General features: G+C 42.9%; 1 protein-coding gene and 1 long non-coding RNA gene across 14 annotated transcripts in view; one reads left to right on the top strand and one right to left on the bottom strand.

Annotated features, from left to right (window-relative positions):
• The window catches only part of LOC126403239 (membrane-associated guanylate kinase, WW and PDZ domain-containing protein 1-like), a 140,001-nt gene that overhangs the window by 106,607 nt on the left and 20,783 nt on the right, over positions 1 to 12,611 (top strand). For all 13 annotated transcript variants that reach the window (XM_050065805.1, XM_050065807.1, XM_050065795.1 and 10 more), the window contains 2 exons: positions 6,906 to 6,940; positions 10,799 to 11,054. In XM_050065805.1, the coding sequence (XP_049921762.1) occupies positions 6,906 to 6,940; positions 10,799 to 11,054 (291 nt within the window). The remainder of the gene's footprint in view (positions 1 to 6,905; positions 6,941 to 10,798; positions 11,055 to 12,611) is intronic.
• Positions 2,852 to 12,611, bottom strand: part of LOC126403242 (uncharacterized) — a 72,769-nt gene continuing 63,009 nt past the window's right edge. The window contains exons 2-3 of the long non-coding RNA XR_007571301.1: positions 5,326 to 5,430; positions 2,852 to 3,682 (exon numbers count right to left, since the gene is read on the bottom strand). This is a non-coding gene — a long non-coding RNA (uncharacterized LOC126403242). The remainder of the gene's footprint in view (positions 3,683 to 5,325; positions 5,431 to 12,611) is intronic.

Below are 12,611 nucleotides of genomic sequence, written 5' to 3' on the forward strand. Positions count from 1 at the left end.
GGGACAGGAGAGGTGACTGACAGCGGCGTCCATCATCTCTGTTAGCTCTGACACCTGCCTATCATTATTGTGAGCACAGGTGAGAAGCCAGGTGTTGAGGGGCAGAAAGTGAGCACACACAGGCAGTCAGGGCGTCGCTATTAAGAATCATTAATCCTCTAATTAACTGTCGGACATGCAGTTGAGTTCTGCTTGTAAAACAGACAAAAACAAACAGAAAAAATGATAGGTATTGAAACAATTTGTTTGATAAGTTACTTTGTGCATAAACAGATTTTTTTTCCCCAAAAGAAACCAATTTGCTTCAATGAGCAAAAACAGCCTGTGGTGAAATTCTGACACTGTCACAAATTTAGGAGCAAATTCTCACAGTGTGACTGCTGCTACGACCCACGCCTACAAACCGAAAAATCAGAATAGGACACAAAATGATGCAGAATACACACACTGCCCTCAACACTTCATAAGCAACTATTTCTAATGAACGTTTAGGGGGGAAAAATGTACACAGATACAAACCAAAACAAGTTTGTGGGACTTTGGCAGAGAGGAAAACCTTGCAGAGCTAAAGAGCAGCGCATGTGGATGATGTCAGCTGAAGACGTGCCTCTGTAATGTACCTCTTTACATCACATTCAGCAAATTCACCACTCATTTATCGCACAGTCTGACACACCTCAAACTGAAACTGTCTGACACAGACCAAGATTTAAGTAAGTCTCTGAAGATGCTAATAATTTCACTGTAACTGTGTGTGACTACTTGTGCTCATCTTTGTGAACTGGACTGTTTTTGCAATGAGGGTTTTTTTTGGCATCGGAAACTACAAATTTTGAGTCAAACATGCATATTACCTAATTTATATATGTGCAAATAACACAGAAGCACCAAGATGCTATGAGCTTGGCAGCACAGCTTAGTGTGCATTTCACCTGAGAATTCCAGTTTCTTTTCGTCTTATTTGTGCAGGTTTAGTGGCTCCAAAAAAACCACGCAATCCTTTTGTGAATTCACCCATCACCGTGTAAAGACACCTTCAGTCTTTCAACAGGCAAATTATCAAAAAAATGTCACTCACTCATTGTTCCAGTCACTCAAATGTGAGCATTTGCTTTTTTTCTGCTCTTAATATCAATGTAAAATGAGTGTCTTAGGGATTTGGGTTGTTGGTCGCACAAAACAAGTAATTTGAAGACGCCACCTTGGGTTCTGGGAAAATTTGATAGGCATCTTCTCGACTAAATAACTGATGTGATGCATCCAAAATATGCATCAAAGATTAATCAACAGTAGAAATAATCATTAGTTGCAGCTGTACTCTGTAATAACAGCTCTCTCTGTCTGAGAATGATGCGGTAACCTTTCAAGTGATCGCTAGCAGCTCGCATAATCATTCACAAACAACAATTATAGGAGCTAAGAGGAGCAGGGTGAGGCGAGATAAGAAGAGAGAGCAGAGGATGAGAAATAGGAGGGCCAGGGATCATGTTTTGAGAAAGTGGAGGAGGAGGATTAGAGGAGAGAGTGTGAGATTTGCTGAACAGTGCTGGAAGTTCAGCGGAGGGAGCGTGTATGAGAGGATTGGTTAAGAGAAGCACAGGCGGAGGAGAAGAGGAGGAACAAGGTGGACTTCAGCTGGAGGAGAAGAAGCCTTAATCTGTTCATCTGTGACTCATCAATCTGCACTGTCTGACTCAGAGTCAGCAGAGTCTGTTTTTAAGTGAGGGTACAAAGCGCAAGGTCAAGCAAACACAACACCACAATCATTTTTCACTGAGATCGTGTTATTTTGTTTCGACCAGCAGTTGTTATATTCCATTTTTTTTATCTGATTTCTTTGCAGTAGATTGATTTGTGTCGCAGACGTTGCAAAATGTTCTCACTTAAAATTAAAAATAAGCTTATGGCATTGACGAAATGTTGAAAAAAACTGAACCTAACATAGAGTCTAAAATTGAGATTGAGTTGTCTGCGTTATCAGATGTTCACAACAAAGCGAGAAAAACATATTTTGCAACACTACACCAGTTCTGCAGTTTATCCCAGGAGGCAGCATTGCTCTGAACTCAACAGTGTCAGAGTAGTTTGCTCGTGGCTAATCTCAGATAGATACACAGCGAGTTCAGAAGCTTCACAAGTAAAAAATTCAAATGTGTTTTGTCACATAGCATTCGCACAAGGCTGTAGTGCATTTGTGCCATAGTGCCATTACCTTAATGCTCCCTGCCATGACAGAACAGTGCACCTAAAATGAACAGAGCCACATTTTGGCTTTTGGATTGCGCAAAAAGTGATCTCTCCAGTTTCAATTCTGTGACACTTAGAAGAGGGGAAGCAACATGTCATCATGTGCAATGGAAAAAGACGAGAGGTGGAAAAGGCTGTAGTGCTAATAAAGTAGCTGCTGTGTGGAACTGTGTGGTGACAAAAATGGAAAAAGCCAGATAGGCACGTTTAAACCTGAAAGTAATGTTTTTTATAACTGACATCCTCCTGAGACCCTGTGTCCTCATATGTGGACCTTATTCGTCACTGTGCTCAACTTAGACCTCCTGTCCTCATTCGTGAAGTCTTTTTTGTACCATCTAGTGGAAGAAAGAAAGAGCACATACAATAATCCATGTAAAAACAAGATGGCAGTCATCTCTGCCAAGTCAGTCTGCAGCTGATCCCGACACAAAAATGAACAAGGTCCAAAACCTGATCACATTAAATGGTTGAATTGTATTTATTTATGATAAATAACATTCTAGTTTGATATGTCATACAAATTTTTATCATTTTTAACAACGGTAACAAGCTAAGATGCTGTTTATTAGAAAGTATGCTAACACTTTACTTGACGGTATCTACATAAGGGTGACATGACACTGTCATAACAATGACATGACACTGTCATGAACTTGTCATAAACAGTATGTACATGTCATGAACCTTTATGACTGCTGTCATTAAGTGTCATTCGGTTTTCGTATTGACAAGTTGACATTGGTTGGGTTGTCTTGATTATGACAACTTGACATTAATCAAAGTGACATTACCAGAAGTTGTCTTTGTCATGACAAGCTGACATTAAATTTGTTTGGGATGTCCTTATAATGACAAGGAGATATTTAAACATTGTAGTGTTGTCACGATACTGAAATTTCTAACTTATGATACTTGGAAAAATATCAATATTCAATACCATTTTGATTTGACAGGGAATACTTGACATTTTGGGCATACATACTGTACAAAATATAACAAGGCAGCGACAACTTTTCTTTTCTTGGTTAGTAGCAGAGAACAGCAGAATGACTGTAGTAAACATTAACAATAAGAGAGAGCTGGAAAGCACAGTTGGTACCGGTGTATTGGTGGTACTGAAACTGTTTCAAATATTCAGAATTGATATATATAGATATTTAAATATTTTTGACAACACTAAAATGGCTGTATCTAATAACGCTGCACACATTTTGCAAGGAAAAATATATTTCTTTACACCCTGTCAGTAGTTGCATGTGCGAACATGTACCTGTTAAAAACCTTTATATTTTCCAATAAAATGTTAAAGATAACATCTGGTGTTTTCACACACAGGATCTTCTCCTGTAAAGGAGGCCAGGCCAGCAATGACTCCTCCATCTTGTCTTCCCACCGTTGTTGCCATGACAATCGTGCACAGCGCTCCTGTCCCCTGAGAGACAAGAGAGAAAGAAGAGAGAAAATGAAAAGACAGAGAGAGGGGATATATAAAATGTGGAGGAAATGAAGGTAGAGGAATGAAATATGTTGATAACAGACGACGAGGGAGAGCGGGACTATATAATTTAGAGCAGATGAAGAGAGGGGACTGCTGGATAATGGCGCAATCTTATAAGTAGAGCAAGGACAAATGTTTACAGGTTTGGCTCAACAAAGGAGAACATTACTCATGTTGCACACCCTCTAACAATGTATATAGAAAACGTGGAGGAAGGACCATTCACTGGCTGTGTGGGCTCTGCACAGACCCACCAAGGCCACAGCATCAACAGCATATTGAAACACAGGGCCATTCACGCGCTGCAGAGTCAGTTTGAAAAGCTCCAGCTCACTCACACATTTGTACCCACACAACTGTGCACAAACACTTTTTTTCCTGTGTTTTACTGAACTTGTTACTTGCTGCTGTTTGCATGTGTGATTTCTCAAAAGTCGATCTCTATGTGAGAAGTTATTTTGATGAGGATGGGACAGAAGGCCAGGACATTTTTTTTAAAGGCTGATGGAGAACGGAAGAAGGCGCTACTTGGCATGTGCTCATACTGCTCAGATTGATAACATGAACCTGTCTTTGAGCCTGCCTCTTACTGCTTTTCAATAATTCTCATTAGCATATTTCTTTGTTAGTCTGTGTGTTCACTTCATTGTCTACTGTAAAAGAAGGGAAGGAAGCAGCCCCCACACTAATGTTAAGAGCCAGTTTAGGTCACCCAACAACTGATGGTGCTCGCTTTCACTTCCAATTTGTTTACTGCCTCTCTCATTTCAATGATAATGGACACCGTCTTAGTCAGTCTGCTTGAAGGTTTCCTCAATAATAGTAAAAATCAGCCTTTTAAGCCAATGTTGCATCCTCAGTGATGAAGTCTGTTGTGGGGTATTGTGAGCAGAGCTTTACTGTCATTCAGCAGCTTCAGCAGAGTAAGAAATATCAGGATTATAGCCTTGGTAGATAATGCTACGTGCGTGCCTGCATACTTGTTAATGTTTGTGCTCTGTGCATAAATAAATGCACCTTCTTCCATACCTACCTGTACGGATATTACATATGTATGGCATTCATGCATTCATGGATGCTTCTACACAGTTGCGTGTGCAGGAAAATGCTATTCCCGTATTTCTTTTCGCCGAGCATCAGCTGCTCATAAATGTTACATTCAGCCACATTCAATCAAGTCTGAATTTACACGTGTGCATCAGCATCACGATGCCAGAGGAAGTTAAGCAGATTTAAAATCTGCATCATGCATGAAGATGCGTTCACACCGTGCAGCATGTAAATCAGCTGTTCCAGCTGACACAGCTACAGTGGATGAATGTGGAGCTGGGGGTCAGGCTACGTCAGTTCCTCCAATCTTTATTCCCCTTCAGTTCCGTGCCCAAATTTACTAACCATATGGCCATACTTAAATTTATTTCCTATATGCTTGATGCTAATTATGCTGACCTCGTTGCCAGTTTGAAGATTTTCAGAGGTTGTTTCAAAGTGAAAGGTTTTTTATTGACCTCCCACACTGTGTAATTCAGGGCTCCTGGGTCATATAAGCTGTTGTTGCGATGGGAAACACTTATTACCTTTTGATGTGTGTCCTTCCTGAGTCAAACGCACACACAAAAACATTCATCAGCACGTCAGCAGCTGGGATGTTCCACTTCCTCCAGTAACTGGCACCCCATAATCTGAGGGGGAGAGAGAGAGAGAGAGAGGGAGGGAGGGAAAATAGGGAGGATAAATTATGAATCGTGTAGAGAGAGGGGCTTTGCAGCAACAGAGAGTTTTAACATTTAATGATTTTTTGCCAATGCAGCAGAAAGAGCCTAAGATGGATGCTTGCATGTTGTTGCATGTGTTAAAGTCGCTCCGTCAATACCTCTGGTAGGTTTTTCTCCGTGCATGCACGGTATCAGATGTTGCAGGAAAGAATATGTTTTCATCGGCGTCTGGAGTGAACGGATCAAAGGTCATTAATGTAAATGTGGTGTGCTGCTGCCGCTGCTGTTTACACCTCATATTTAACAAAGCAGACGGCTGTCACCATATACAGAACTACTTGATTGCCTTGGCAACAGCAACTCTTTGTCCCCATGTCAATGTTCATACAGTCATTTGTCTATTTTTGTCTTTGCTGTATTAAGTGGCAGGAAAAGGAGCATGAGTAAGGAAAGGAATGTTCTTGGAAAGCAGTGTGTGGTGTAAACCATCAGGTGGAGTGTGGCTTGTGTTAATATGTTTGAAGTAGAGGACATGCTGAATGAATTGCTGGGATGAGATGGCAGTGAAAATAAAGCAGTTTCAGTGGGAATGTAGATGAATCCCTACACTGGTACGCTGTGAATCCTCTCCCCTGACGACTGGCTCCAAGTATTAATATTTCATTAGCACAAATGAGATTGATCTTCTTGGTGACTCTCTACAGTGTGTTAACTGGTATATAAGAGAGAGGGAGCAATAGAGGCAGATAGAGGGAGAGAAAGTCATGGTGCACGGGAGAAGACGAGGGGGAGGGAAGAAGAGAGGAGAAAAAAAGGGCAGAGAGAGAAGATCAGCTTCTCAATGTAAGCCTTGAGCAAAGCAGAGGAGTGGAGAGGAAACAGCTCTGTAGTTACTCAGAAGATGTGCATAGTAAGGCAGAAGCTCAAGCTTTCCTTTGATATGATGCTCAAGCTGCTGAGCGCTTTCTCAGTGGGTAATAGTTGAGATTCTGCTCGAGAGCTTGTCTTGGAGACAGCTGGGAAGTAGACCGGAGGAGGGGGGGTAGGATCTGTGGCTGCTTGTGGAGACCTGTAGCTTTGACCAGCAGTCCGGGGCTGCTGCAGCATAAGTCAGCCTGTCTGATGCAGATAGATCAGTTGCTCCTCTTCTAATAGCACGGGTGAGAGCGCTGAGTGGAGCGGGATACAGCACAGGGGGAGGAGATCACTTAGATTAGCGAGCAGCCTAGCGCAGTGTGTTGCTCAGAGAGAAAGCAACAGAAAGGAGGAAGAGGAGGAGGAGGAGGAGGAGGAGGAGAGAGAGCCGGGGCCAGTTGCGCTCTGCTCTGCAGCAGGAACCAGGGTCCACCCGTTTGTCCTGGGGAGTTTTTGATCAGAGGGGACGAGGGAAGAGCAACGCAGGTCATTAATGCTCTCTCTGTCTCTCTGCCGATGTTTTGCAGGAGTGGTGCCAGCCAAAAGGAGTCCAAAGCTGGTGGTGAGTACTGTAATCTTCAGCTCTTTTGTGCATGTGTGTGAGTGTGTGTGTGCATGTCAGCTCTTCTGAGTGAAAGGAGCGCTATTTAAAGAACAAAAGACAGAGATCTGATATCAAACTCTTGTTCTACTGTTCTGCATCCAGAGCTTCTGGAATCTTTTCATGTCATTCAGCTGCCGTCAGTCCTCTTCACTTCTCTCTCAGTCTGCCACTTTGACTTCTTTTATTGTTTTCCTCCTCTTGCTTTTCTTGCCATTTCTCTTTGTGTTATATCCCCTCTCTTTCTCTCTGCACCCCTCCACTCCTGCCATGCTGCCATCCTGTGACTGATTAAGCATAGCCTAGGCAGAACAGTGTAACAGTGACCAGCTGTTAGGGAGGGCAGACAGCCACAGCTGAGGGAAGATGGGAGAGAGGCATGAAGGAATAGGATAGGGGGAAAAAAGGATGTGTATGAGGGAGGGGAAGACCAGTGTGGAGATGGCTTGTCCCACAACAGTGAATCACTATGATAGCCCACAGACACAGAGGACGCGCTGAGGCTAACAGACAGGGAGAAGAGGGCAATGACGACAGAGTAAGCTGCAAGCAAAGCGGAGGCAGATTGGGGAAGCTGGAGGAGAGATTGCAACAGATTGCAATGTGACTCGTAGTTGTGAGGGATAAGAGAGGATGGGGAAAGAGGGGAGAAAGAGGCAGAAAGACCAGCTCTGTGAGCAGCGTGAGGGTCTCTTAAGGGACAGCGCAGTTATTCAGGAGTTTAAAGAGCAAACGCCTCCTCATTTTTACGACTCATCTCAACCTGATAAAAAAATCAATACCAGCTCAGAAGAGATGCCAGTGCGGCTTTAAATTACTGTCACCCTAATTCACCCCTGGAGAGCCACTGAGTTATAGTAGAAGGACGTTTCCTCTGGACAGGCTCATCCAAGGTCACTGATGGGTCCAATTCCCACCACTTGAGTGGAAGCAAACCTTGTGCTGTGTCTCTTGATCGACACGAAAAGCCCCTCAGCTAGCTGGACATTAGCATTAGGATTAGTTTGAAATGGTATCAGTCAGGGCTGTGGGTGTTACCTATTCAGGTCACATGTCACGGTGGGTGGAGGAGGGGTGGGTGCTGGAAGGGGGTCGAGCAGGGCCGATAGTGGCACTGCCTGACTGTCACTTTAGATTAGCTTTCCAGTGATGAAAAAGCCAGTTTTCCCCTCTCTGTGTTATGTCAGTGAAATGTCACGCTGCATGCGACTTCGTGTCAGCGCCGAACGACCATTTTGCCTCCAGTTGGGAGTCTAAATAAATGCTCACAGTAAACTCCCATATGCAAGGGAGACTGTGCTGTCTCAACCCATTAAGCAAGTCTCAAATGATCAGATGAGGAGTCAATTTTGCATGGCTGTTGTCCTCATTAAGAAGTATTACTGTATTATTTGACCCTTCGTCTCGTACAGTGTGATGAGTGAGAGACTGGGAGACTGTGCCATGACTTCTCTACCATTTCACGCACCGGTTTAATATTCACACCAGATCAAAAATGATTCAGTTGTCACACTGGTGCTTGTCAGTAATTGCATTTTCTCAGTAAGGCTCATTTTTCATAAAGCTGTAAAGTCTTTTATAATGTGCATCTGCAAGTAATAACATGGTGATATTTACATTTTCTGGTTGCAGAATCAGAATACAAAGATTACAGAGAACCATATGGTGCCTCGCAGCACAGCCCAGGAAAAAATTCATGAAACTCCACTGTATATATTGTCCAACGTCGCTCTGCATTAAAACAGTGCGTGGGGCTTCGTCGGTGGGGGTGTGTTGCTTCGTGACCCAATGAAAAATGAATCAGGAAGTCCAGTTAGAGTAAGAGATAAATGAATTTTAAGACATAACAGGTGCAGTGCAGGATTTTACAGTACAAATCAGATTAAATTGTTTTGCCAGACAACCCTGCGTTTTTTGCTTGAGCCCCCCTGTGTTTGTTGTGTTTTTACACGCAGAGCTAATGTCGGTCTGAACACGGCCTAATAGGCAAGATTAACACTAAATATTTTAGTTGTTAAAGGAGCAGTGTGTAGGATTAAGTTGCATCTAAAGGTGAGTATTATAGATTGCAAGTGGCTGAAACTTTCCAGTGTCAAAAGTGTGAACTCCCAGACCTAGAGTTGTCTTGCTTTGGTCCGAATTAGCGGCTAATATTGTTAAAAAGTTCCATAATTGCGTTGAGTTGGTTCATGTTGTCACAGCAGCATTTACAAGCAGACCAGATCAAATGTCTTGCGCGAGAAAGTTGCTCTTGATTGGTCAGAATTTCCATGCGGGAAAAAATCCAGGAAGTAAACAAAGCGTTGAAGAAGAGTACACTTGCAAGATAAATGTGACACTTTCTAATGTCACAATGGAGGGACAACTACGCAGGTTGATTTTAGCGCTGCTCATCGTGGACTATATTGCTGTCATTGTTCGTTTTAGTCAAACCATACAGTTTGAAAACGAGGCGCGGCTCCAACTAGAAAACAATGTTTTGATGCATTGGATGTGCTGAATGTGCATATTAAGGCAGTACAGGAGGAGGTGCACATTAATAATCCTCCAGGACTGTAACATGCTCATGTTTAACCCAAACAATGTGTCATGTGACTGCAGTTACACATTTTCACCACAAACGAACTGCACCAGAGTTTGTTTGTAACCAGACCGAGACCACCTCTTCAAGAAGGTCTCAGTCCGGTTGTTTTGGTGCACACCCGACTGTGTGATTGCTGTGTTCACACCTGCCCAAACGAACTGCACTTAGGGGGCAAACAAACCTGAGTTCAATTGAACCGAACCAAACAGGGCAGGCTTCTTTCAGTGGTCTTTGTTCGTTCTTACCAGGAGCCAAATTATCAGTGAAAGTCTCTTCCACTCTAAAACAAACAGACAAGGTCATTAAAACTGGTAAAAACCCTGAATATAGCAGTTTAGTTTCTAAAAAATCAGGTGTTTTTCTGACACTTTTTGGGCTAACAACGGTGCCCGATGCAAAAACGCAAATGTTCCTATCTACAGCCAGTGTTTAGTTTGTCCATTCTGGACTATTGTAGAAACACGGCAGACTTCGTGGACAAGAACCTGCTCCTTATGTAGAGTAAAACGGCTCATTTTAAGGCAACAAAACCACAACAATTCTTATTTTCAGGTGATTATGAACTAGATAAACATACTTGTTATACTGTATTCCATTTCAGACAAAATATTCCCCTAAATCCTACACGCCGGATCTTTACACCATTTTTTAATTTCACTGTTTAAAAAAGTCTAACTAAAGCAATTTCAGTTAACTGAGTAGCAACAAAATATTCATAATAAGTATCTCCTGCCCACCAGGATTCTTCTCTGCCGCTGAGATTTTACAATTTCCTTTATACCAGATTTTACACATTCCTGTTTCAATGGAGACCAACCTTGGTTCTATGCGCAGGTTTTCTGTGTACAAGACCTTCTGCGATAAACAAAGAATCATGGTATTCATAAAATGAAATATCTCTGTTCACTGAAATTCCCTTCACATTTCAATCTGTCTTTGTTTCGCAACCATGGTAACCAAGTCATTTCTCCTCACACTCCAGCAGCAGTTTTAGTGAGAGATATTCTACTGCAATGTCTAAAAAAGATGACCTTGGACGCTTTTTCTTTCTCTTTGTCCTCCATCAACACTTTTCTCACTCATCTCTTTTCCCCTATATCTCGCCCTTATCACTGACTCACTTATCACTCTCACTTTTTTTCATCCTCTCTCTGCCCTCTACCTCCATCTTCCGCTTATATCCACCCCCATCCCTTACACACATACACCTCTCACTCTGTTTTCTCTCCACCCAGCACCAGTTAGAGAGGAAAGACAGCCAGAGCAGCTCCCAGCACAGTGTGTGCAGCCATCGCAGCACCCACACCGATTCTCCCAGCCACCCACCCTCTGCCATGCCCAGTGAGGCTGTGGCTCCCACTCCTGCTGCCCCCACCCAGCCTCTGCCAGGCCTGCCCCCTCAGGACCCTGCAGATGGCACCCTCACCCTCCAGAAGAAGCCAGACCCCTTTAAGATCTGGGCGCAGTCCAGGAGCATGTACGAGAGCCGACGTGAGTAGAATCCAGTTCTAACTTATTTCAGGCATTTGAGAGTTTTGCTGAGTTTTGAGTTTAAACCGTCAGCAAGGTTCATCACAGACCTTTTAACCTTCTATAATGGCCTGAGATCATCTGGCAGGAGATGTTTGATGGCTTAGATTCAAAGCTAAAAAAAAAAAAAAAAAAAAAAAAGCTCTGAATTGTGGAATGATCTGCCCAAAGATCTGAGGCTGTTATCACATATCTTTGTAGATATGCTTTTGTATAATGATTCGAAGGGATTTCCTGAAGGAGAGCTGGATGAGACGATAGATAACACTGTCATGTTTGTACGATAAACAGAGCCAGGCTAGATTTTTCCACCTGTTTTGGCCTTTATGCTAAGCTAAGCTAACCAACTGCGGGCTGCAGCTTCATATATCACAGGTACCCTTATCTAACTCTGCGCAAAAATAAGCCAACTCCCCAAAAATGACTATGATTCAACAGGTAACTGAGGAGTGGAATTATTAAGTGTAATGTCCCTGATTGGATAGTTAGAGCCTTTTGATAAACTGAAGAGACATATCTGATTGATTTACTCATCAAATGTGTTTCTTCAATTGTGGGGAAGTTGTACAGAGTGAAAAAAATCACAGCTGTGTGTGCAGTGTGATCATCACAGGACACGTCTCTGTCTTTGTATGTTTGTGTCAGTCAAAGCCTTTTTGTGTGTTTGCTAAACAACTGTGTGCGTACTGAGTCACAACTGATCCTGTGACAAAAGGTGCCTCCAAGAGAAAAGTGTCCTTGAAAACACACAAGTGCTTGCTGATGAGTGATGTGTAGGTATGTGTGTGTGTGTGTGTGTGTGTGTGCGTGTGCGTGTGCGTGTGTGTATGTGCGTGTCAGGTGTACGCACACTGTTCCTGCCTTCCTCTCGACTGAAAAGAACTGTCAAGCACAAAAACAAAACAAAGAATAGCTGTGTGTGTGTGTGCGTGTGTGTGTGTGTGTGTGTACTTCTCTGCACATCAACCAGTGAAGGGACAAGTCACACTTCACCTTTTAAACCACATTTAAAAACTGACCACATTTACATTATCAGCAGCCAAGCAGCTTGTCTCATGGCCTGTTTAGTCACTGGAAAAACAAGAGTATCCAAAAATCCCAAACTGGAACACCAGAAAGTAGGCAGCCTCTCAGGAAGACTCCTCAATATCATTTGCAGTCATGGCCTATTCCTGCATTATTCATAGGGAAACACTGTAAGGGTGTCAAACCACTTATTTTCTGTTTCTGTGAGAGACTGTGAGAAAGGGGAAGGATCTTCCAAAAATAACGGGTTCACTCGACTGTTCCGGCTGAATTACATCTTTCAGACCTCCTGTACTTGTGCTGCTGCTGATATTTAAAGGGACAATAGGACTGTATACGCTGTGAAATACATCTATGTGTTGTGAAAAACATTGCTTTGTGATCGTAGAGGGGTGACGGTTCAGGGTGGTCGCTGTGTTAGGTTGTCGCACATTGTTATTGTTGCCTGCCACACGTGCGCTTGCCGTGTATTGCAGCGTTGGTTAACAATCA

The sequence above is a fragment of the Epinephelus moara genome, chromosome 16 (genome assembly GCF_006386435.1).
Source record: "Epinephelus moara isolate mb chromosome 16, YSFRI_EMoa_1.0, whole genome shotgun sequence".
In the NCBI taxonomy this organism is placed as follows: Eukaryota; Metazoa; Chordata; class Actinopteri; order Perciformes; family Serranidae; genus Epinephelus; species Epinephelus moara.